The sequence below is a fragment of the Drosophila innubila genome (assembly GCF_004354385.1).
Source record: "Drosophila innubila isolate TH190305 chromosome 2L unlocalized genomic scaffold, UK_Dinn_1.0 4_B_2L, whole genome shotgun sequence".
In the NCBI taxonomy this organism is placed as follows: Eukaryota; Metazoa; Arthropoda; class Insecta; order Diptera; family Drosophilidae; genus Drosophila; species Drosophila innubila.
In genome coordinates this window covers 22329134-22356289 of record NW_022995372.1, presented here as the reverse complement: position 1 = coordinate 22356289, position 27156 = coordinate 22329134, and the positions used below count along the sequence as shown (strand labels likewise).

At 36.8% G+C, this 27156-nt stretch overlaps 1 protein-coding gene across 3 annotated transcripts; it reads right to left on the bottom strand.

Annotated features, from left to right (window-relative positions):
* Positions 1–303: 303 nt before the first annotated feature.
* Positions 304–27156, bottom strand: LOC117780568 (brain tumor protein). Of its 3 annotated transcripts, none has more exons than XM_034617146.1 (3): positions 26413–27156; positions 5634–5883; positions 304–4298 (listed from the first exon to the last, which is right to left on the bottom strand). In XM_034617146.1, exon 3 carries the CDS (start codon positions 4200–4202, stop codon positions 972–974), a length of 3231 nt encoding a protein of 1076 aa, XP_034473037.1. In that variant the 5' UTR covers positions 4203–4298; positions 5634–5883; positions 26413–27156; the 3' UTR covers positions 304–971. The 3 variants fall into 3 exon arrangements, with proteins under 3 accessions (XP_034473037.1, XP_034473036.1, XP_034473035.1); XM_034617145.1 differs by lacking the exon at positions 26413–27156 and adding an exon at positions 11879–12059; XM_034617144.1 differs by lacking the exon at positions 26413–27156 and adding an exon at positions 11620–11840.

Here is a 27156-nt window from a genome sequence, read left to right as displayed (position 1 = left end):
TTTCTCATTTTTTCAATCATTTAATATTTTTACTTTTTGTTGTTGTTTATGCAATCAAAAATAATAACAAACAATGCGCATTACTTAATTTAAATACAGTCAATAAAATAGTTTTTTTGCCCAATAATTCATATAATTGTGTGTAAAGTCAAATTGTTTAAATAGTTATCAGCTCTTTATTTTTATTTTTTTGTGTTTGTTTTATTTTTTCTTCTTTTTTTTGTGTTTGCTTTGCAACGAGAATTAAGCAAACATAAAAAAAGTGGAGGGATCTTTTGCTGGTTGTTGTTGTTTTTTGTTTTATTTTGTATTTGTTTTTGTGTATTTTTTCTTATTAGTATTACAAATTATTAAACGACGAGACTTGCAACTGGCTAAGTGGCAAGAATACAAAAGTAATACACAAAATAATTAATAAAAAAAATAATAATAATAATAAAGTAAAATTAAAAAAATAAACATCAGAATCTTAACACAGTGTAAAAACAAAATTCAACAATATTTTTTTAAATAGATAATAATCAAATATATAGTAATAGGGACTCGGTTCGCATGCCACACGATCCAAAGATTGTTTGTGGAACGTGTGATTTGAAGTAAATTACACATGCCACACAGTCCACAATTCAAAAGCTGCAGCAGCTTTATAGCAATCAACAAATATCAGTTGATTCATGACAAATTCCACAGTCGAAGTGATTGTGGTATGCGTTTCATAGCGCTCGGCTTCTGCACGCTGTGGAGTGTGGAGCACGAACCAAGTCAGCTTCTTGCTATGCTAGCAAGTAAGAGTGAGTGAGAGAGAAAGAGACAGGCATAAAGCGAGCAATAGCTAATAGTATTTGAGAGAGCGAGAGAGAGCGCGCGCAAGTTAAAAGAACTGTCGCTTTTGTGAACATTATTTGTTTGTTTGTTTGTTTGTGTGTGTGTGTGTGTGTGTGTGTGTGTTTTTGTGTTTTGTGGCAGGCAGCTTACATACCAACTGGAGCGAGCTGAACATATCGATAAATGTAGAGACGATAATCCTTGCTGGCGAGCACAACGCTGCCATCATCCATGAGTGCAACATCAAAGCATTGAGCATGCTTCACCTTCGACTCCAATGCGGATATCAATTGGCCATCCTGTGTGAATATGGTCAAATTGAAATTGTTGTGATTGTCGGCAATGAGAATCTCTCCATTTGAATTGATGCCAACACCAATGGGATAATTGGTAATTCCCTCGCCGCCAATTTGCCGTAGATATTGTCCCTCATAATTGAAGACCTTGACACAATGCGCCCGATTGTCACTGATGAAGATCTCCTGTTTATCGTTGACAACAACGCCATTGGGGAATTCCAGATGCTTGGAGCAACCAAATTTGTGCAACACATTGCCATTTTGATCAAAGATAATGACACGCATCACTTTGCATTCGACAACAATGATGCGACCCTTGTTATCAACCGTCACGCCCCTCGGATGTTGCAATATGGTGGCACCAAATTTACGCACAAATTGCCCATATTGATTATAGATCTGAATCTGATGTGTTGGCGAACGTTCGGTAACAATAATATCGCCGGAATTACGGACAACAGCAACACGATTGGGATACAAAAGTTGCGAGTCACGTTTGCCACATTCACCGAACTGGAATTTAAAGCGTCCCTCCTTGTCAAAGATCTGGATGCGATGATTATTTGTATCTGCCACAATGATATCATTTTGGGCATTAACTGCCACACCACTTGGCTCCGTAAATTGTCCCTCCATAACGCCAAATTCACCAAATTTGCAATGATAAATCATCTTTTGTCGCTTAATTTGGGATTTGGGTGGATATATCGATGCGGATAGCAATTTATTGGTTAAATCCAATAAGGATTCGCTGCTAACGGTGCTGTTGCTGCTGTTGCCATTCAATGCCACCGATGAGAGTGAGGCAAAGGCATCGACAACACTTGTCGAGTTGCTGTTACTAATGCTGTTGCCACCAATTGTTGATGTTGCTGCTGTTGCTGTTGTGTTAAAGATATTATCGCTGCCGCCATTGCTCCATTTCTCGTAGGGATTGTAGTGCAAGCTTGTGGCACGTTTTGGCAACAATTCACCAAAATGTTGCAAGTCATTAATGCTACGTTCGCGACCGCCGAGCAACAAGCAACTTGCAGCATTTGTATAGTTGTTGCTGCTGTTGCTGTTAGTGTTGCTGCTATTGTTGCTGCTGTTGTCGAGTAAACTGCCCAGGCCAAGGCCTGGCAGCAACTGTTGCTGTTGTTGCTGATGTTGCAGCTGCAACTGTTGCTGATGCTGCTGCTGATGGTGACTGCCGGCGCTGCTCGCGCTGCTGTTGCTCGCACTTTGTGTTGGCCTCGCAATTGGCGGTTGTTTGCCGTGACTGTGACCGTGATTGTGACCATGACCGTGATTGTGAGCATGATTGTGACCGTGACCGAGATGACTCAATGTAAGACTTGATGATTCGGAGCAATTATTGCTGCCACCATTTGTGGCACGTATATAACCAAATGTGTTTCTCACACCCGCCTGTATCGATTGATAGTTGGACATGAATTCCAATTCAAAGGGTAACTGCATATCCTGCACACCCGTCTGCAACTGCTGCTCGAGTGTTTTGCGCAGCAGCAAAGCCTCCGCCAGCAATGGTGATTGCACTCCCGTTGCTCCCTGTGAGCGCTCAACAGCCTCACATGCGGCAAGTCCCTTGTCAATCAATTCCTTGGCACGCTGCAACCATACGGCATTGCTATTGACCTTGGCCGTGTAGAGTGTCTCCAGTTCCTTTAACAATTCGGTGCGTCTCTCATCTAACATGGAGGCAAAGAACTGATGTGTCTCATTCAATTCATTGTGCGCCTTTTGGTATTGCAACTTGACTTTAGTTACACTCTGTTCTGCCCCATTGGCAATTGAAACAATTTCGCCAATTTTGCCACGCATATCGGCCAACAATGTTTGCAATGCTGCCTCATTGTGACCATTTGTTGTTGCTACTGCTGCGGCTGCGAGGGGAGATTGCACATTTTCCAATTCATGCAAGCCCGTTGAATGCTCCAGGACAATGCATTCCTTGCAAACGAGCGTGCAACATGTGCGGCAGCTGAATTTTAACAATTCATGTTTGTGGCGTGCACAAAAGAGCTGGCGTTGTTGCTGCTGTTGTTGCTGTTGCAAGTGTGTTGCATAGAGAGAATCATGATGTTGCTCCTGTGTGACGGAGTTGTTGCTGCTGTTGTTGGCGGCTGCTGCTGCGGCCAGCACTATTTTTGACAGCTGTGACATGGGTTGTTGCTGTTGTTGTTGCTGTGTCTCGACCTGCTGTTGCTGCTGCTGCTGTTGTTGTTGTTGTTGCTGTTGCAACATCATTGTCAATGAGCTGGCGTACTTAAAATCGCTTGAGGCTGGATTATTGCTGCTATTGTTGCTGCTGTTGCTAGAGATGTTGCTGCTGCTGCTGTTGCATGTTGTTGTCGCCGCTTCAAAGCCTTTAATCAAACAAACATTGTGACCGTTGAAGCAATGCATAAATTCATGCGCAGTCACACAATTGGCACACAGATAACTCTGGCAATCGAAGCATTTAGCAACAGCATCGCTGCATTTACTTTTACAGGCCGTGCAACGTGCGGGGGCAAGACCATTGTTGCTGCTGTTGCTGCTGCTGCTATTGTTGTTGCCTTTGCCAGCACCAACAACCAGGCTGCTTATGCTGTTGTTGCTGTTGTTGTTGCTGCTGCTGTTGAGATTGCTGCCAATGACACCGGGTCCATTGTTGACAACTGTTGTTGTTGCTGCTGTTGCTCCAACAACCCCATTGGAATTGCTGATAACACTGCTGCTGGTGCTGCCACAGCCACTGAGACCGCTGGTCGACGATGACGAAGATGACGAAGAAGATGATGATGATGAGGAGGAGGAAGAGGAGCAGGAGGAGGAGCTGGCTGATGAACTGGATGACACCGATGTCGATATCGGATGATGTCCATTGATCACACTCACATCCTGTCGCACCACCTTCACACTCACTTGCCCCCCGGCAATATATTCATCACTGCAAATCGCCGAATCGCTCGCTGGTGGCGATGAACCGCTCAACGTTAATGGAGAATCAGAGAGATAACCGGCGTGCTCATACGATTCTATCGAATTGGCGCCACGCATGGAGTCCAGTGATGGAGTCGGCGAAGACGCCATCCTAATCTCTCTGAGTGTGTCTATGTTTCTCCAAATTTGTCTCTCAATCTCTCTCTCTGTAGCTACGTTGTCTCCAGTCGGGTTCTCTTCAATTCTCTGTGAAAGACGAAGATAGAGTAAAAGTAAATTAAATAAATTAAATTCATAAAATAAATGTGTATTATTAATTATAATATTTATATTTGAATAACATTATTTTAATTTTTTGCAAGTTTGAATTTAATGCGCAAATTGAATTAATGGCTACTCACTGTTCTTCATTACTATTATATTATTATTATACCCTTTACCTTGTCTTAAAAACAAAAAACAATAATAATAATAAAAGGAAATTTTAAAGAAGTTTCTCGAGCTAACTTCTAACCACAAAGTAAGTGTAGGGTACTTTACGGTTTTCCAGAAACTTTAAGGCAGTCCTAATAAAAATAACTAAAGTCACGCTTCAATGCTCAGACTTATTCAACCAAAACAAAAAAAAAGACTTAAATCCCTATTTGTTTGACATAAGCCTTAATATAGAATGCTAACAATTTCATAAATTCTAGACGACTTTGTTATAGGTATAGAGCACCCTACCACCCGCTCTTTTCCAGGGAATTACAATATTTTCCTGTGACTCAGCAAAACATTTCCATGTCAAAATTGTGATTCACCTTTTCTTTTGGTAACATAACATAATTTATATCTAATTGTACTGCTCTAATCTTAACCCTCCCCTATGCTCCACCCTAAACTCATACCATCAAGTTGTTTCTATCATTAAACTAGGTTTCCCATTCCATTTGGCAAATGGAAACAAAGTGCGTTTTTAACGCAATTCAAGAAATTATGGCAACAGTCTCCCCTCTTTTTTTTTGGTCTCTTTGTGGCCGGTTTAACAACCCCCAAAAAAAATACCCAAGTTACCTTCAAGTTTCAACTTCAACCATCAACAGGAAATGCAATAATCGCACGCACAACACCCCCTCACCCCTTTCAACCCCTAGGTTGATTGAACCACTTGCCGCCGGCAACAACAAAGAGAGGGAGTGAGAAAGGGAGAGATAGTGAGGGTGCAAAAACGCCCCTCACAGAAAAGTAAACAAGCGTCGCAAACAGACAGACAAGAAACTTTTCTAGATTTCCATTTCCCCCTACAAATATAATTTCTTTGCTTCTTTTCCTTTGCCCCCCTTTTCATCCGACATCCGTCAGCAAATGCGTCTCTTGAAAACCGAAAATCCGAAACGAAATGAAACGCAAAATCAACCCTCGTAAGAGTGCGCAAGGTGGTAGATCAGAAGGAGGAGGAGGACGAGCATATAGAGAGTTGTGGTGGTGGTGGTGCAACTGTCTAGACTAAATACATATACAAATATCACTCATCCTCTCTCTCTCTCTCTCTCTCACATACAGACACGTACACACTGCCTGCAAGAGGCATTGACTTACCGTTATTATTGTTGTAATTTTATTCGTCTATTCTTTTTGTTTGTTATTCTTCTTCCTCTTGTTTTTGTTGCATTCCGTTTTAATGCTGATAATTTTGGCGTGTTTTTTTATGGTACTTTTTGTATCCTCTCGCTGTTGTTGTTCCTGCTGCTTATGTTGCTGTTGTTGTCGTCTGTGTAGCGGTAACAAGTTGAATATTTTTGTAGCATACTTTTAGGCTGCTGTCAATTTCAGTTTCGCGCACAAAATGCTGCAATGAAAAAATGCAAAAAAAAACGTAGCGTAAGTTTTTGAAACTATTATTAATGAGAAAAAAAAGATTATATATATTTAAATTTACTTTAATTTAAGAGAGCCTATGCACTTTTATACTGAAATTTTCAATGGGACAATAATAAAACGTCGACGCGTTTGCAACGCAGCTCCCTGCAAAACTAACTTTGCGCATTATTCAGCGACCCGGGTAAAGCTGCGAGGCAGCGTCAACGACGACGTCAGCGTCGGCAGCGCTGCAGAGTGAGTACGAAAACAAAACAGGAGAGTGCGTGTCCTTACGACTGACTCGGCAGAGAAGCAGCGCAGCGGGCAGCGACAGCGACCGCAGCAGAATTGCAATGCTTCTCATTGCAGTACGTCATAAAAGAAATCTATAGTCAAATTTACACACATTGACAGCAACGAAAACAATAAGTTGGGAAAAATCAATATTCATATTTACAGTAAAAGCACACGGCAACAAGAGCGATCACAAAAAAATATGCATATACATATGTATGAAGAGAGTGAAAAGAAGAGCGTGGGTGTGGAAGGGCAGAGTGAGAAAGAGCATAAATGCCGAACTGTTGAATGCCGGCTCAATCACCCCAAAGGCATATTTTGCAGCCCCCGCACAGAGCATAAAGCGCAACCCTGAAAACAATATGGCGTCGGCCAGTCACCCAGCAAATCCAGCCACAGGTTGCGCGCGCTCAGAGAGCGAAAATATTGTTGTTGTTGTTGTTAGAAATGTAACAGGAAGCAGTGTTAAACGATAAACCGATAACACGTATCATCTCCCACACTATTGCTAACGCTAAGGCGCTCTCTTACGCTCTGACTTTTACACTCTGCGCATGTTTCCCAATTTTGGGCAACGACCGCACCATTCAACAGCAATAACAACAAAAGTGCTTTCGCAGTTGTTGCTTTTGCTGTTGCTATTGCTGAGTAGGCAAAGTGTGTAGAATTTTGCCTATGATGACGTCGCTGCCTCGGCCGCTGCCTCTGCCGCCGACACCGGCCAGAACTTTCGAGCAGAATGTGCTGCTTGCAGTCCAACAGCAAGCAGAATGAGAAAGATAGAGAAAGAAATGTTCATTGCAACTGCATGGAAATTGTGTGTATGTCTGGACATACATATACACGTTTTTTTACATGTGTACATATGTATGTATGTTTATTTTAAGTTAATAGGAATAGTTATCCACACATTATAGGCAGACATTCTCTCGCATAAAAAAAAAAAACAAAATAAGTACATTAACATGCTGAAATAATTTACAGTAATGTCCAATAATTGTTTGACAGAGTAATATGGATATGAATATTATTTTGTATTTAACTTGCTTTCAAAACCAAAAATAGATAAAGATAAGAATCTTTTCATTGATTTAATAACTTAAATATATCGGTTGCTCGAATGAAGACTTTAATCTATAATTTTTATTAATAAATTTTAACATGTTTAATTAATAATAAACTAGATCAATGGGGGGAAAAACAACGACAGGAATAACAGTGAAACGCCGATGACAGCAACATGTCTAAAATAAACGCACCCACTAAATTACTAGGCCAGGCCAAGAGTTTTGATTAGATTAGCAAATTGGGTCTGTACGGCTTTTGTTCAGTTGAGATATGGGCCATATACTCCGCATTGTATATTATCTATAGTGACAAGATAAATATCACATTGTCTTGTGCCTTCGAAAGAGTAATGTCTTTTTTGATATCAGTACCATATGTTTCCTCTTTTATTTTACTTTATTGTTTTTCTTGGACTTGGGTCGGAACAATAACAGGAAACATGTGCAACAAATTGCAGCTAATATGGGGAAGAAAATAGAAGAGGGGAAGTCGATCGTGTATGTAAATATCTGTACTTAAGTCGAGTATATGTAGATAGTTTTACATAAAACACATCTATAAAATGCTTCGAATAATAAAAACTTTTATGACTAAACAGAATGGCATTGAGAGATTGTACGTTCAGGATTCGTAAATATGTATGTATGTATGTATGCATGGCTCCTTCTGTCTGTAACATCAACCTTTATTATACATGTTTCTCAAAAGAGTATTAAAAGAACAGCAACAGCAACAACAACAACAAACTATCAAGTTCAGCACAAGCAACAACAAATGCAGCAAAGAGAGAGATAGAGAGACAGCTGTAAACGAGAGAAGAATAAACAGAAAACGGAGCCCAGGAGGCACAGTAGAAAAGTACGAAAATGCATGCAGGCAAAAGTTTTGCTTGTTTCATTTTCACATTGTTGTCAGGGCATAGAAATAAACGACTGCAGTCTATGCACGTTTCAATTCCCAACGTTCCCACCTCTCCTAGACTTTTAGGGTTGCAGCAGCGCAGCAGCAGAGTTCAATGGTACCCAGCAGTGGTAACAACCAACAACCACAACAAAGCCAAAGAGCATGACACAGACGCGCAGAATATAGAAGGCCAGCACAAAGCGCATCTCGAACACAAAAAACAAGGAAAAATGTAAGAAAAGAATAAAGCATGCGAAATTTGCGACGACAACGAAACTGTTTACCTGCGCCATCGTTTCTAAACGGACTGCAGCTGCAGCTACATATATAAACACACACGTATACAGATGTATACTGGTATGTACATATGTACATATGTATGTAGCTACAAACTGAAAGCTTCTGTTCCTAGAATCATACAAAGTTCGATGCAAATTTGTATTTGCGAAACCAATTTGCTGAATTCAAAGACATTGCCTGGAACTCCCGTCGCTTTCCACAGCTCCCCCTTCTTCCCATTGCAATGCGTCAGCAGCTCAGAGTCAGAGAGAGTCGGAGAAGAGGGAGAGAGTTGTGGCTGCTGAATGTTGAATGAAATTCACTCTCTGGACGACAGACGGCGCCTTTTTATTGAACAAGAAGAAGAAGAACAATGACTAGTGTACCCCACGCAAGAGCTGTTTTTATTGCTGTATTAGACGATGGCGACAAAATACATTGACATCCAAGAATGGCAGACAACAAGAAAGCAAAAACAACAATGACAACAACATTAAGAACAGCAACAGCATCCAATTTAGCAGACAACGCAGCCTGCGCTGCTGCCTCACGAGTCCCAGACTCTTTTTATGCACTGCTGCCTCTTCTCATCTTGTTCGCATTACATATACATACATACATACATACAACATACATACACATATACAAACATTGTCTCAGTCTCTTTATTGCTGCTTCTGGATGCAGCTCAAACTTTCTGTCTGTTCCCTCTCTCTCTCACTCACGACAGGTCAACGCCGTCGCCATTAGTGCATTTCTTATGCCAAATGCTCCTGAAGGTTCAAAAGAGAAGCAGTCAAACCATATTGCGCAAACATAGCTAGCAGATAGGGTAGACCCGATTAGTGTTTGTAGTTTTATATTTTGTAATTGCAAAATGAAGTACTCGCGTATTTTAAATGCCTGAAATTTGAAGTAAATTTCATTTTCCTATTGTAATATTACAAATGCAACATATTTTAACGATGATATAATGCCCTCTGTTAAAGATTTCGTTGATATCGATGGAATGTCGTTGTTTATAGAATAGAATATGTTAAGAGGCGACATTGACTTTTAAAGCCATCATTTTAAAATTAAAAGCTGAATATTAAACAATTAATAAAATTCGAGTTTTTTTGTAAGCATGTTTCAGATACTTTGTATTTATATCTACATAACTAATATTGTGGATCGAATAAGCTTTTTACCAATTCAAATGCTGGCAACACTAATCACTTAGCATATGCAATTACAGGGGAATATCAAAGTCAAGCATCCACTCTTGTTACTTGCGACTTTTGTTTGTTTTGCACTGCGTTTATTCTTCTCTTCCGCAAGAAAATTTGACAGTCATCGACATCAAAGTTTGCACAGAGTTGCTTTTTACAATCGCCATATTAATGTTTATTCGCGGTTACACTAGATGGCGCTACGCTATTATTGTTGTTGTTTCTTCTGTGCCAATAAATACAACTGATATCCTGTCCTTTACAGTGGCGTACCTAAATAGTGTACATGCTTTACATTGATTGCAAAGTGATGCAAACAAAATAATAATGTATCATTATTGCAGTTGCTACTACAACTCAACTCAATCCATCTAATCAAATGGTTCGTGTCTTTTGCTGCTTTTGATAAATATTTACAATCTTCTTAAACATTTTCAATTAGACTTGTATCAATTTTTGTGTTGTCTGTGTAGACTCTACATACATATGTATGTCTCTATGTCTGTATATGTACTTTATCTATTACGTGTAGCTCTCAACTCAAAACAGAACCAAACCAAACAGTCAAGTAATGAAAAACCAAGCGCAACTTTTAGATAATGAAAAATACATATGTAAGAAGAAGAACTGGTACTCAAAGATTGGTACACTGGCAAATAACAAAGCACAGTGTTGCAACAATTTTAACATATATTACACTGATTTATACAAAAAAAAACTGTATGAAAATTGTATGTAATTTAAGATCTACACTCGTAGGGCGACACTGTTATCGATCAGACAAAATGTGATATCGAGCGTAAATGAAATACGATACTTGAGCACAGAAGTTTATAAATATTTTAAACACGTTTTTAGTTTTTTTGCTAAGCGTAAATTAAAAACCAAATGTGTTCACAACAACAACAAAAACAACAACACGGTCGAGACTTGAAAACCAGCGTGGCTCACAGATCGTCAGTCCATCAGTCAGTCTGTCGTCAGTTTGGCGTGTGAGTAAAATTAAAGAACATTGCCGTAATAATTTGTTTCTCTTCATTTTGTTTCTTGTTTTCTTTAAAATACATACACAAAGAAGAAGAAGAAGAAAAACAACAAATATTGCTCTTCCGCATCGACCAAGAAACAGTGGTGGCCATAATCAATGGCACAAGCAGCAGTTAGCATTTAATCTTGATCCATTGTTTATACAATTGCCGTGAAGCAAACAGAAACAGGCCGAGCACAAGGTCGCGCCCCCGGAAAAGGTTGTCGCACCTTACGCCGCCTTCGACATTATTATCAAATTTTAAAATGAATAAAATATTTATGTATTTATTAATAAACAATGCCCGCACAATGTTTTTCGATTTGTTTTTTATTTCAAAGATCGTATGCTATGATAACTACACACAATTTGACGAACGCATTAGTTACTTAAATGTTTTCAAAATACAATTATCAGTGTTAAAATTCCTTGCAATTAGCAATTAGTTTTATCACACACACTGTGCCTTTATTTCAAGATCCAACTGTAGGCAAGTTGTCAAACAGCGGTAAATTCAAATGCATGCATGTAAGAAACAACAATAAGAAATGAGATAATAACAAAAAATGTAATACAAACAAAATCACAAAACGCGCGGAAAAAGAACAAACACACAACGTACATAGAAGCAAAGCAAATCGAAACCAAAAAGCATAACGTTTAAATATTATTGTTGCTTTTCTTCTTGTCTTTATTATTGTTGTTCTTCTTGATATTGCTGTTGTTGACTGCATTGCGCCGTATCCGTATCCCAACAAACAAATACATGCATATATTGTAAAGCAAGAGAGCAAGTGAAGCGGCAATCGTAGACAAATTAAACGTAAAAGGCGAGAAGGAAAAAAAGGCAACACACACACTAACAATATACATTTGTATAAATACGAGTGCATATATGTATACGTGTATATATATACGAGACAGCCACGCACTCACGTACCACGTACTCAGCGCGACGATTCTAAACAAGTTGATGAACTCTGCGACGCCGACGCTTTTGCGGCTGCTATTACTGTTGTTGTTTTTGCTGCCTGTGTTGGCGTCGTTCGTAGTTTGTAGTGAAACAGGAAAAAAGTCTTTTTTTAATACGTAAATATGTATAACATGCATACGACTGCACTCTTATACATACATATATATTGATTACAATAATATTAATACTTTATATTGCTATTGCTTTTATTATATTGCAAACTCACAAAACACATGCATTAAAATGTAACACAACCGTTGGCCGAAACGCATATCGCAGCGCGACGGATGATGATGATGATGGACGCGACGCAACGGACACAACGAGGACTACGACACAAGCGTGTACACGTTGTTTATGCAGCGAGCGCAAAGAACTGAATGAGAATGAGTAAACATAGAAGAATTTTACAAGATACAAGCACAACCAAAGCAAGCCGCGGACGGCGTGGAACAACTGAAATGAAATGGAATCATGGGTATAAAATGAAATGAGACGAATTGAAACATCGTCAACGCCAAAAACTCACACAACCAGTTCGGCGCGAACAAAACAGAGACAAAGAACGCAGCAGAGGGGCGCGCTGCTACGGCGGCGGTAGGCAGAGACAGGCAGAAGGCATAGTAGCAAAATCTAGTTGGGGGTCCCACAAACACAGCAGAGCACAGAATGCTCAATGCGGCGCAACAAAATGGCAAGTGGAACATACATACGTATGTATGTATGTATGTATTGTACGTGTGGAATGTATTGTACATGGGCCAAGCAAAGGCTGGCTACGATGAGACTGACCTCTGACAACCTCCTACACACACACACATACGTACATAACGCAGTGACAGAAGTACAAGAGAGTATGAAGCAGCCAGAACAAAATTGCATACATACTCTCGCACACACACACAGATGAATACAAAATTTGCAAAAGGGAGCAGTGCACTCATTGCAGCAGGAAGTCTGTGTGTGAGAGCGAGAGAATGAGATAGACTGCGTGTGGGAGTGAACGAGTTGCAGCAGCAGCATTAAAAAGGAAGTTTGTAAATATGAATGTATGTACATATTTTTCGATTATTAATTAATAACACATTAATGATCTGCAGACAAGTATCAATCAGATTGACAACATCAAAGAAGACATGCAAATGTGAATGGTGAATTGCTTTTTGTATGTATATGTGTATTTCTTTAACGCATAAGAAACAAGAGAATCAGAGAGAGAAAGAGAGAGAGAGAGAAGAACAGAAAAAAGACAGGTAAAAAAATATTGATCCTCACATACAGTGGCTTCCAACTTATTTGATCAAAAACTGTTATTACAATTACACACTTTAAATAAATTTATCCTTTAACGGGAAGTAGCAATAAATAAAATTTAAACGCAAACTTTAAACCTAATATTTAAACTTGCCCAAGCAAAACATTTACACATTTAAGTTGTTTAAAAACTTTTAAAATAAATTTGTTGATTGTATGGATCAAATAAGCTTTGAGCCACTGTACATAAGTATCTGTGTATACGCGAGTGTACGTTTGTGTGTGCTCACGCTGATGCAATAGGAAAAATGTAAAAGTCTGCGCAGCAGCAGCGGACGGAACTGAACGCTTGCGTCATGTGCGTTCACAGCGGGCTTAAGAACAGTGCGCGGCGACAGCGCACAATAAACCAGTCTAGAAGCGAACGCGCTTGACTACAATCCACACACACAAATATCTATAATTATGCTGCTTATATACACACACTCTTAGTGTGTGTGTTTGCTGGCAACTAAAAGGGCCTTAAACTTTGTTAAAAGTCAAGGTCAGTGATTTCTTGCGTGCTTCGACCAATGTTGCCAACTTTTTAATCAAAGTCTGCGCTGCGTATGTTCGACTGTATACGTATGTACACGTATGTGTGTGTGCGAACGATTCTTGCTTTGTGTGTGACTCACACAGGAGGTGACTTTGGCTGAGAGAGGCAGTGGCACAAAGGCTGCGCTGCTCGTCTGCTTTATTTGCTCTGTGTGCCCTCTCTTATGCTCTTCCTCTCGCTCCATCGTCTGCCTGTGTGGATTCCGAGAATTATGGGTTCATGTGTTATGTATGTATGTGTATGTATTGCATGGGAAACAAGTGGAAAATGGCACAGTGGATTTCAACATCTTGTTCCATTTTCAGTTTAAGCTTCTGTGATCGATCTCCGCCTCTGTATCTATCTGTTCAACTGCTTGCCTGGCCTGCTTGTCCTTGCAAGCGGTTCATGAACTCCCCCCAATGACGAACGAGACGAGACATTGAACGTGCCAAAGTAGCAAAAAAAAAAAAAAAAAAAAAAAAATACCATTGAGTCCGAAAGGAGGTAAGGTGAATAGAGGCAACAGCATCAGACAAAGCAGCAAATATTACTATTGGTAAATGCAAAGTAAGCACACATTCATACACGGCTAAATATGTGGTATATTTGTAATATTGTTTTATTGTCATATTGACAAGACAATTCAATTGCGACCGCGCGCGCGCTCATTGAATGAAGCCGGCAATTAAACGCCGATACGGTTTGGAGGGTGAGAGAGCACGTTGATAAATGCAGCCCCTGTCCCCTCTTCACGTATCTGGTCCTTTACTTTTAAGCAGCAGCAGCTGTCGTCGTCACAGACCAAGCCAGATGTTTGAGAGTATTTCAACAGCGATAAAACCAACAACATACACTCACACACACACACACAAATAAATTCACACTCACATATTGGTAATATTTGGAGGGAAAAAAGGTGACATTTGAAACCGGAAATAAGGCAGCTTGTGCCCTCAAAAGCAATGCAGCTGTCGTTCACTCTCTTTCCTACCCTCTCCCTCTCTCTTACTTCCTTGCTCTCCAGCTGTGTAAATGCTCTGAGCGTATATTGTGCAAGGCGAGTGTTTGAGTGACTGAGAGCGGGTGGTACCTTTGTAAATCGCTCACTCTTTGAGCATCATGAGTGAGAGCTTTTCAAGTGGATCGTAAGGGTGGAATGCAGCTTTCCATCGATAAGTCAACTGCAATTAACTATAACAGCGGCGTGTATGTGGAATTAATTGAATTAAAATGTGGAACAAATTTCCCTACTTACTGCGTAACTCCATAATTGAAGAGTATTTACCTGCAATGATAGAACATAATTCATGATATGGATGTTTGAAATTGGATTGTAGACATTTTTGATTATGGTAAATTATAGGGGCTCTTAAGGACCCCCATATCTCCTTACATTAGCGCTAAGATGCAGAAATCTTAAACTGTTTTTTTTTTAACCCTTGCCGAGACCTCACACTGACCTTATAATTCCCATTAATCTGAATTCAACTCCGAGAATCGCTTGGACCGACGACATGTGCAGGAAATTTCATAATGAAATTTGAGCATTTTTGCGGGTGTATCAGTCTTAATTTCAGACTCAGTTTCAGACTTAAACTCAGTCTCCGGCCTCGTCTCAGTTCTGTTCCCAGAAACAAAGTTCAGAGAATGTTGCGAAAATGGTTTTTGTTAAATGTGGTACACACACAAATAGACCACAAACAACAACAAAATAAAAAAAAAACACTGAAACAGAGCAGAAACCAATGTTAAAATGATATTAGCTTGGGACAAACACACCGTTAACAACACAAAAAGTCAACGAACGGCTAAAAAATTCACGAACTTGAAAAGAAACAAAAAAACAGAGGCAAAAACGACGACAGCGATGTCAATAAACCAACTAACCATCGACCTATGTTGTTGCTTTCGTTATTTCTATTGTTGTTGTTGTCGTTATTGTTGTAGTGCGTGTGGAGCTTAAAAGTTGAATAGACAAACGACAAAACAAGAACAAAAAACAAACGAACTATTAAAAACCTTAAAAAGCAGTTAAATTTATAAACTTGTTGCTCTCGGTGTTTCAATCGCTCAATTAAACAATAAAAGCTTAAACAACAACAACAAATAACTAATGCGAATAGGAGAGAACATTAAAAACTCAAAGCTTAAAGTGTAAAGGCTGTAAGCTTAGACGGAAATGGATCCTTTCTCTTAAAATCACAAGCTTTCAAATTATTTTTCCTTGTGTGCTTTCTTTGTGTTTAATGGATAATTTACTTAGTCATGCTTGTTAAATTATAAGAGGATCACAAAAAAAGTAGAAAAATCTATTTTGAAATAGTCGAAGCTTAGACTGAGATGAACTGCCTCTTTTTCTTTGTATCGAAAGCTTTTCATGTCCTCCTACGGTAGTACTCCTACCTTTGATTGATTTTTAAATTATTTATCTATTATGGTTCAAATTTTAATTCGATCATAAAAAAAATTAATTACAAATTCGAATTTTTAAAAGTCATAGCATAGAATGTAAAATGTAAGCTTAGATCGAGTCCTTAAAGGCGGAAGTTTCAAAAGTTTTTAAAATACATATATTCCTTCTTTTGGTTGATTTAATCTTGTTTAATTGCTTTTGATTCATATTACAAATATAAATTTATTTTAAATTATTATTTGTCAATATTTCCCACTCCGTTTGGTTTTTTTACTACGACTTCCCAAAAGTTTATTGCCCCTGTACCCTTTTTTTAGCTACTTTTTTTTTACAAATCTTTAGAGTTTAAACTTTAAAGCTCATAAATTTTATATTTAGTTACCATTTCAAGTCTCAAGACTTTGGCTAAATACAATCACTTTGCTTTACTTTTTTTGCTCTATTCTCGTGATCCTCACGCGCTTGCCAAGAAGAGAGAGGTTAGAGGGGGACTGAGTGAAGAGAGCGGGGGCAGGTTAATGTCTGTTCTTTTGTTTCAAACCCGTTTTCTTGTCTTTGTCTCTAGCATTTCTGTTGCTCTGAGTGTTTGTGAAAATTTGTTGGCTGAGTTGCCAGCACTTTAAACAAGAAATCATAAGAAATAAATGCGGGCAGTTGAATACCTCTAAATACCCTTGAGGTGGAAAATGTGTTTTTTCCGTGTAATAAAAAAAACTTCAAAGTTAATATAAGAGCATTCTATGTATTTTTATATTTATAAAATAAAATTGAGTTATAACTTCAGTTTCGCCTCAAAAGCTTGATGAATCAAACGGAGTTTACTTATCCCTCCTCAAAGGAGGGGATGCGAAAATTATTATTCGGGATACGTGGGATGAAGTTGCCTTAATTATGGCTATAACCCTAAGAGTTTGATCACACCTTCATGATTAAATTTTCCTAAAAATGATATGAGATAAATTCGGTAGAGAGTTTATATTCCTAAAAGAGCAGGACGAGTTGAAAAATCAACGCCATCACTTAAAGTATCTGAAAGAACCACGACAAGAGAGGAAAAAGCAAGGGAAATTTTATTTTTATATTATTAACCCTTCATTAAATTCTTAAATATTGCTTAAATTGAAATTTTCGGGAAATACACTGCCCTAAATTTCAATTTTTTCGAGCTTCTAAAAAAACAAACAAGCTGTCTATAGATAATTGATAAACCTATATAATATCGGATTGACTGTCTATAATTGACAATAAAAACGGTACATTTTTTAGATTTATTGAAATTTCTTTAAAACTCAGTTCTTTCTCCCCAATTAATATTTAATGTTCTAACCTGTCCCCCTTTTTAAAGCTTATATAATTCCTTTCTTTTACTTTCTTTATTTATTGTTTAATATTATTTCTTAAATAGATATTCCTAAATATGAGTACTAATTTACATATAACTGCACATTTATTGGCAAAATTATAAAACTCTCTTCAAAGCACCCCTCCTCATCTACCCCTTTCTGGTTGGTAACTTCAGCATTTTTTTTGACAAAATATTGTTTTCTGTAGTTTTTTTCTCAGCTTATTTATTTGCTTTGAAATCTTTTGTTCTCAATCTGTTATTTTATGGCAATCTCTTCTTTCTTCTCGACTCAGTGACTCTTAGACATGTCCACATACAATTTACTTTACTGTCTTGCCATTTCCACTTTGTTCCACGTTTCACGCTTCTCGTTCCACGTTGGGTTCTATTTGATTGGGTTCATTCTGTTCTTTCACCTTTTGGCCGTTCGTTTTATTATGGTTTACAATGGAAAATTTGGCGAAAAAGGTCAACGTTCATAATTGATCCAAGGTTTCTCAACCATTCACATAACATACACATTTGTATTTGTATCCATTATACTATTCACTTCGTCAGATTATTTTCAAAGGAAATGACACTTTTCGGTCGCTTGACGAATTTCAATGCATTTGTCTTTACCTCCCATAAATGTACACATACATTTATATCTACATCTACATATGAGCACATATTTGCTCTGCTGATTTTTCCTGGGAAAAACTTCCGCTTGTGTGGAGTATTTTGCATATGCTTCAATTCTCTTCAATCCACCTGAACAGAGCTTAACCTATACTTGGAGTTTTCTCTTTAACTTAAGTTCTTGGTATCCCTTTCTCTGAATCACTGATAAAGCTTAAGTAGTTGCTGCAAAAAAAGCTCTGTTTGGTCTGGTACTCTCTTTCTGGTTGTTTTTATAATGGCAACTTTTATTTATTATTATTTAAACCAAATGGTTTTTTTAAAATGAAATGTTAGAATTCTCAATTAATGGATTTTACAACTTTAATCAACTAAAACACTATTAATTCTATTTATTTAATTTTTTAATGTGTCTATATTTATATTTATCTATTAATTTAATTTTTTTAATGAAACATCACATGCATTATTCAGGTACTATTTACAACCCAACTAAATAAATAAATGTAGGTCAAATATCTTTTTTATGAGGTCTTACTCAAAATACATGACAATTCATATCCAAAATATAATACTCTCCACAAGTTTATAAAAAAAAAGAATGAATATTCAATTTGAAATACATTTAGCCCTGAGATATTGATAAGTACAAGCTTATTCTATATATTGTATATTTTTTTCTGTCGCATATGTTATGTTCTATTATTACTGATTGTATCTATCTTTTACCATCGTACGTTCTTCAAACTTAAAATGAAGTAATTATTTCCACTATTTTTATTTTCCAGACTTATTTTGTCAATGCTTAAAGCTCCGATTATTTTCTATGCTTCCAAAGATTTCATGGCATATAAAACGGAAACAATTTCGAGGGTGCCGCAAAGCAAAAGCAAATTAAAACAATTAAATTATGTTAGACATAATTATACTTGTGAGGGGAAAGACATGGAGTAAAGGGGAGGGAGGCAGGGGGAAAACGACACGCCTGTAGCAACAATAAGCATAAAATATCATTAACAATGTTCTCTTAATGTTGGATTTGGTTTTTGGGTCTTGGTTTTGGGTTCGGCAAGTTCGAGTTCGAGTTTTGACTCTTGATGAACCCGCGACTTACGACTTGTGCGGTGATGTGATGATCTGCCAACAGTTTACTATCACAACAACAACAATAAGAACAACAAGCACCCAAGCAAATGGAGTGAAACAGCAATATGCTAAAGAAGCAGCAACAATTGCGCCAACAGAGGCGACGGCGTCGTCGTCAACTTCAGCGTCGCCGTTGGCAGACGAACATTGACCTTCATTAATGAAGAAGCAACAGCCAAAGCAGACAACAGAGTGCGGGGGCCCCAAAGGAAGGTGGAGACAACGGGGTACATAGCTTTAAAGTTGACTCTTTTTGAATACCCTGCAGTTTATATTTATTTATTTAACGTCGACATTGGGAATATATTAGAAAATATGATACTAAAATGAACAACTAAAATATAATATATACAATATTAATTTAATAAATGGAAAGATAAAAATAATCAAGTTCACAGGTTATAACTGCGATTATCACTTGATGAAAATATGTTGTACTTGATTTTAAGAAGTAATGATGTTTTTTTTTAAGTTTTGAGTTATTATAGTTTTTATTTAGTTCATAGATTTAAAAATCTTTGATTATAATATGTTAGATTTTAGTTTTATTTTGATTAAATAAAAATAAATAAGTAAAATATGTGAAGTGTTTTTTGTCATTAGCTTTAAATATGTAAACACATAAGCTAATCAATAAATAATTACTTAATAGATTAGATTAACATTTTCATTCATTCATTTAATTTTTGTTAAATAGTTTAAGCGATAAAAAAATCCAACTCATAACGCTATTTATAGAAATGGATTCGCTTAAGTGGAATGTTGTAATCAGAGAATCTTTACAACTTAGAAAAATAAGGCAAATGAAATAATTTCTATAATTATAACGGATAATTAAAAGTAATGAGTATTTTAACATATGTGTTTAAATATTATATTTAAGGCTTGGACAACTTTTTGGAAAGTTAAATTATGAAAATAGGTAACCGAATTTCTTAAAAATAAAATATACATTTTACATCTTTCGTGGAATAGATACATAATAAATAATCGAGTGGTATGGATTGTATTATTTTAATATTTTGATTGTTTTGTGTGTATTTTATTGAGCATCGCAAAGAAAATCGGCATATTACCAATTTTAGAAGACAGTTTCTAAACTAAAATTTATGAATTAAATATCAATAGTAATTCATTTTTGACAGATAACTGTTATCTATTATTATTTGCAGTGATATAGTTTCTTCTGATGTCTGTTCTTTAAAGTTTTTATTTACAGGGTACCGCTACAGTTGACCAGGTAAGCTTAAATATTCTTTTTGCCTTACTCTTCTACAATCAAATTCTTCGGTCTTTAAGCAGATACTATGCATGCAAATGTGATCGGAGCTTCCTTTCTATTATACTTCTCTCTCTCTCTATATATATATTTTTATATTTGTATATGTATCTTTTCGCTCTGTCTAACCACCATAGTGCACGTAATATTTATTATTGGACACCAAACAGAACTTGTCTAGCCAAAAAGCTTAAATTTTGGATACATTCACTTTGCCAATTTATTGGATCTCTGTGAATCACACAGGCAAAAAAGTTATCAGTTTAAGGTGACTAGAAGAAGAATATCTAATATGAAATCAGAAACGTTTGAAATAAAAACATGTTTCTCTCTCTTTCTGTGTAGATTCTTTATTCATTCTTTTACTTTATTTTCTGTTTGGTTTTTGTTTATCTTATTTTGATTTTGAGTCGCCGTCGGGGGTTACACGTTGTTGCCGCTTGCGGTGACGAGACCAAAGCAAGTTGTGAAATCATTTGTATTTCAAAAAGCGACAACAACAACAAAAACAACAACAAGCGGAAGCAACAATAACAATACACAAGCCATTAAGCTCCGAAGAACTTAACGAATTATGTACATATGTACATGCATATAATGTGTACATTTGTATTTACTTGCTTTGGCTTCGTCTTTCTACTGTTTCATAATCAGCACAACACATTTCAGTTGGAACTAAAGAAACGTTCTTAATATTTGTATACCCTGTAGATATGCAGAAGGCAGTTGCAAAACTATCAAGGTCTGAAAATAGTCTATTTATTGCAGGGTATGCAAAAGTTGGTATCATTTGAATTAACATCATATTGAAGTGTGCAAGTCCAGAGTGCACGACATCAAAAAACACTGTACGTTGTTGTGAGTTTCTTTAACAAAACAGAACTTTTCAAATTCCAATAACGATGATAAAGAAATAAATTCCTGAATACACGAGTCTAAATTTAAATATTTATCAAAGTTACCCGAAAACCGATAAACAATTTTTTTCTCATTTCTACTGTGACACCTACAAATTATTTAAAAAAAAAAAAAAAAAAAAAACATTCAACAAATGATCTGAGCTTAGAATCGAACTGCACAGTTCGACAATCAAATATTCGATTCATCGGCTAATTATTTACATTACCTATGATAGCTCTTAATATTTGCAAGCAACATTAAAGACAGCAACTTAATATATTAGTGAACATAATTCATCATTTTTAAGTTCTTAATTTTGTTCAATAACAGTATATCAAGTATTATTATAGACTATAGTTAATAGGTCTATGTGAAAACTAATTTATATTTTCTTCAGTTAAAGCAGCTTTAAGAACCAAGAACTTCCTTGTGTTTTACCCTGTAAGCCCCTCTTACCTGTCGTGTTCTTCCTTGAAATTGCAACCTGTTTTTATTCTTGCTACCCCTACAAAAAAAAAGTTGATTACATTCAAAAAATTCCCACGATCCCTAAGCATGTAACAACTTTTATGCATACGTATACACATAAATAACTTGTTAGGCATCATTACATATTTATGTCTTAAAGGCAGTCGATCTGTCGCCCTTTCGGTCCTTCCCATTTACATATTGAACAATGCAAATAGAGAAAAGCGTGAAATTTTTACAGACTCAGTATTCATGAGTTTGGCGAACTCCTTCCATCTCTCCCCTGCTGTTTCCCAAGGATAATGTAGCTGTAAACTACCCTTAAGAGAAAGAAATTTACTCTTTCTACCTGACGTCGATTCAAACCAAATGATTGCTATTCTTGCTCAGTGTTACTGCAAAAGTTACGATGCATTACATGCTAAAAAAGGCTATTCTTACTGGAAAATGGACAAAGGATTCTTTGGAACAAGATATTCCTTAGCATACAACGGAACAACCTTTCCAATCCGTTTTATTTAGTTTTTATAGTTTACATATAATGATAGGAAAGATTTTCAACTTAATTATCGAAAAACTGCATTCTGCTGGAAACTATTTACTATTTTAGTACTTTGCCGGGAAAGCATCTCAGATCTATGTATTTACGATTAATGTGATAGACACAACTTTATGAAATATTTCCCAATATAATTTAGTAGTTTAAAAAATTTTATTAATTACTTCTTAACATTATTATGGTAATATTCTTCAGGAAACTATTTTTCTTTATTATTAAGCAGGGAAAGCATCTTGGCATCTTAGGAAATCAAATCTCTATAATTTATACAATAAATTTTATAGTATTGATACAACTCCATCAACTTCTATTATAGTCTGTTAGACATCTTCAATGATTATTTTGCAATCAAGAGCATTTTATATGTAAAGCTTCCCCCAATTTCCTTGGTCCGCCTCAAAGTCCGCTCAGAAATACATATAAAATTGAAATTCGCAAGGGTTGTGGGCAGGTCAAAGAACAAAAATGCGTAGAACGTGACAGGGGGGAAATAAAGGAAAACTGGTCTCCAGTCTGGGAATGGTCCATCGATTTTCGCGGTGTTTGCAGCTAGAAATGCTGGCTCAAAGGTTTATTGACCCCAGAGATGTGTATGTATTTGTATGTGCGTGTGTGTATTTCGGGGGAGGCTGTCGCTGCATTTGTGTTGAATTTCTCTCGTTGTTGTTCTTATTGTTGTCGTCTGGCAAACAGCGCCCCCGAGGGTTGATTAGCAACGCCCGACGACGACGACAACGACTTTGTTCCGTTTGTCCCCAACGTAAACTTTTGCACCACCTTTGCTTCCGTTACGTTTTGTCCGGGCATTAATATTATGGCTGACATGACTATTTATTTATTTGCAAGACACTTTCCCCCTAATGCACAATTTCGGGGTGGCCAGACAGACGTCTGAGCCTAAAATAAAAAAAAATGCGAATATAATAAAAGCAAAATGAAAACATAAAAGGATCAAAGCCAAGCCAGTCAGTGAAATGTTATAACTTTTTGCTGTGCGCCGGCTGCGAAACATTCGTTGTACAGAATTCGTATTCCACCCCATGCCAAAAGCAAACAACAACAACAGCAGCAGCAGTTAAGCATCAGGAATGCATGTGCGCGCGAAAGAGAGGGCAAACACACACACACACACACACACACATATATATATATATATATATATAAAAGCCGGCAGCTGTACAAGGTACAAAATAAATGTAGGAAGGCGGCATAAAGTGAAGCAAAGATGAAATGAAATGAAACCGCAGGACCAGAGAGACAGCTGGAATAGCCCGTGTACAGTTTAAAATAGTGTTGTAAATTACAAAACTTATTTTTGTTGTATCTCTGTCATTTATAAAAAATTCTGCAAATTTACTACAGTGAGTTGTTGATTTTTGATGAAATCGATTTTATTAACTCGATATACACTTCAAAATAATTTAAATAGATCACTTGTTTAAAATATAGTCAATTTTATTTGATTTATTGAATTAATTGCTCTTTACGTTTGTTTTCCATATTTGTATTGTATTCCCCCAAGATTCATTCTCCATACTTGCTGTGGATGCTGTGTGGAAGCTAACGCATAATCGATGACTTGCAAATCTAAGAAACACAGTCCACAACTGGGCAAACTCTTATATGCACTTAAAGCCCTTCTTATATTCACTACAATTCAGCATCCACAAGACCAAAAACGGCAATAAGAAGTCATTACACTTATTGATGCATGTGTGTATGAGTGTTTTTCACAAATTTATGTGTGTGTGTGTACGTCTGGTTGCTCTGCTAACGTCGCTGTCGGGGCTGATCACTCGCCCAGCAACAGCAGCAGCAAAAACAGGATGCGACAGTGTTGCCAGACTGCCTTTTTTTTTGCTTTTGTCGTTGTTCTTTCGCATTGTCATTGTTGTTGTTAGTGTTATTGTTGGTGTTGTTGTTGGTGTTGTTTTTTGTGCTGAATATGCCCCCCGTCATTTTGTTTTTATGGTGATTTTGGGAATTCGAAATATGCCGCCTCCTGTCTGCTTGCAGCACTTCTGTCGGTCTATGGTGTCTTCTTCATGCTTGCTTCTTAATATAGATACATACCTGTACATATGTATATATGTACATATGTCTGTTTGTGCTCGAAATGGCATTGGATGCAAGCTGTTGGACAAAGCTCAACTTGTATTGCGCAAATATGTCCAGTGCTTTTATACCCTGTACTAGAGTTGTATCGAATAGTCCATATACATATTTCAGTTATTCAGTTGTTTTCTTCGTTCGTCCAAAAGATGGCGCCAAAGCTTTAAAACACTTAGCAACACTTCGGGTCATACCTGTTTACTTGTATATCGAACTTTTTTAGTTTATAAACGCTCAACACACTTTTTAAACAAATAAGACCCTAGCATTCATTAACAAGATTTAATTTCGAACAAATGTACGGTAATTTAATATATTATTGCAAAATTGACCAATTGTTTAAATATTTTTTTTATTATTATTTAAATCGCGCGCCACATTCTTGGTTCATCATTTTATAAAGAGCTGCTAAAATTTAGTAGAATAATCACAAATCTATTCATTGATAATTAAGGACATCGATTATTTCCTTAATTTTTAGCACTAAGCAAATATTTTCTTAGTGATATTATCCAATTCATTCGATAGATCGAATGAACATAAACTTTTAAGGAATTGTAAACCTTCTAACAAAATAAATAAATAATTCCGATTGTTTTGACAAAAAGTAATGCGATATATTCAAGCTGATCAGATAATGTAAACAAATGTATGTATGTAAATGGTGCACTGATATATCGAAAAAGTGTAAATATTATAGAAACGTTACAAATTGTTCATACTGCAGCTCTCAACCACGATCAGACATACATACAATGTAAATGTACATACATTTTACATAAAATACACCCTTTGGCCTGTTTGGCAGTGCAACAACAGTCGAATGGGGGAAACGTAATGAAAATGAAACGTACAAAACCAAATTGCAACTAAGGGGAATGCATAGGGATTGAGAGGAAAATGAAACAGCAACAATCACACAGAAAAAATAATAAAAATCCAAATCATTACAACACATGCTTTAAGTGTGGGTGGGTGTGTATGTGTGTGGAACTCAGGACGTGGGAAACGTTTTGAGATAACGGAACACGCTTTGCATTAGTCACCACCAAAGAGGCAAACTGGCTGTATTAACAAACAACAGATGTGAGCGACGATGACGTCGACGTCGACGCTGACGCCGACGCCACCACCAAACACAAATGCTCCGAGAGCGACGCTTTATGCTAGAACATGTAAAAGAGAGGAAGACAAAACAAATAACGTAAAGGCGGCGTGGGGGGAAGAATAATAATATACTGAGCAATATCTAAGTAATAATAGGGGTATTCTTGCAACAGATTATGATTTGATTTTGAATATATTTAATAAAAACTAACTCAGTAGAATTAAAACAAAACGCGCGAGTCGCACAATATGGGAAGATAAAGTGGGGAAAACTATTTTTCCAAGACTTTTTCATAAATTCTTGCTTGCAGAATAGTAAAAATAGGAAGTTCTGTTTATTTAATGCTTTAGTTGTAATTCTATCATTATCAGCTCATTTTTTGCCAGTCTTAATAATGTAATCGTAGTGAATGGTCGCACTTATAATTCAATCATAATGTAGCCCTACTACACATTTTGTGTCAAGCAGCTGTGAGCAGCTGATCGCCGAAAAATCTAAATCCACAAAAAATTCTCATCTGAATCTGTTTCAGGAATACCCTAAACGTCATACACATAAACACGCGCACACATATATATAAGCAGTAACAAAAAGTTTAAAAAAGAACAGCAGTTGGGCGCTGACAGCGGCGAACTGGTCTTCTAGCATATGTACATACACACACACACACATGCATGCATACATACGCTTCCGCCTTTGCGCACGCTTGGTGTCGGCAACGCAACTGCTGTGCATGAATTTGCATAATTTGGAATTGTGTTTATACAAATACATATGGACACACAACAGCCAGTGTAAGTGTATGTATGTAGTGTATGTATATGGGCACCTCATTTTTTTTTCACAACAAATACCCATCAAATATTGGCATCTTTTTATTTAGTTAATAAATTTTCAATAAAATATGTATGTATGTACATACAAAAAGTTGCTTATTTTTCTTAAATTTCTATTTATTGCTTTTTGTGCACAAACCTGTATTCCACTGTTGTTGTTGCATCGGCTGCAGTTTATTTTAGCCGTTTTTTATTCCTGTCTGCATTGACGCACAAAACAAAGTGTTGCAAAAAAAAAAAGCAACAACAAAAAATAACTGTTTTGTGCTCGTTCGTTCAATGTGTTTGTGCTTGTTGTTGTCGTGTCGGTGTGTAGTGATGTTGTTGTTGTTTGTTTTTTAGAGCAATGCGCCGATGCCGAATCACGTTAAATGCATTGCACAAATTTATTTGTTTGCTGTTGCAATTTTTTCCGCCTTCTTTTACATATCGTATGGCTGTTGTTGTTGTTGCTGTGCTTCTTTTTGCCGCCTTTTCTGCTGTATAAGACTTTTCGTTGCTTTCAAACACACGCACACACGTGTGTACATACATACAAACAAAACGCAAACAGAATCGCGGTACTTTTTTACTGTATATAATTATGATTATGTTGCTGATTTTCATTTGCTTAGCAACTTCTTCAGCACAAATATTTATTTTAGCACTATTAAAGTATATGATTGTGTTGTTGCTGTGCTCTAAATTGCGATTGCACCAATTGTAGATTAACCAACAATCAAATTCGGCTTCGAGCGTTGTTAGAGTCGAATGGAATCGTTCGGACTAAGTTCTATTGAACTAATCCCTAAAGTGAACGAACGAGCTAGATCCCTGATTGTAGGTCATTTAGTTCAGTGACTAGAATTCTAATATAGTTTGTTCAGTAAATAGATCCCAAGAC

Coding starts and splice junctions, on each gene's coding strand:
- LOC117780568 (XM_034617146.1), bottom strand. CDS start 4,202: ATGGCGTCTTCGCCGACTCCATCACTGGACTCCATGCGTGGCGCCAAT.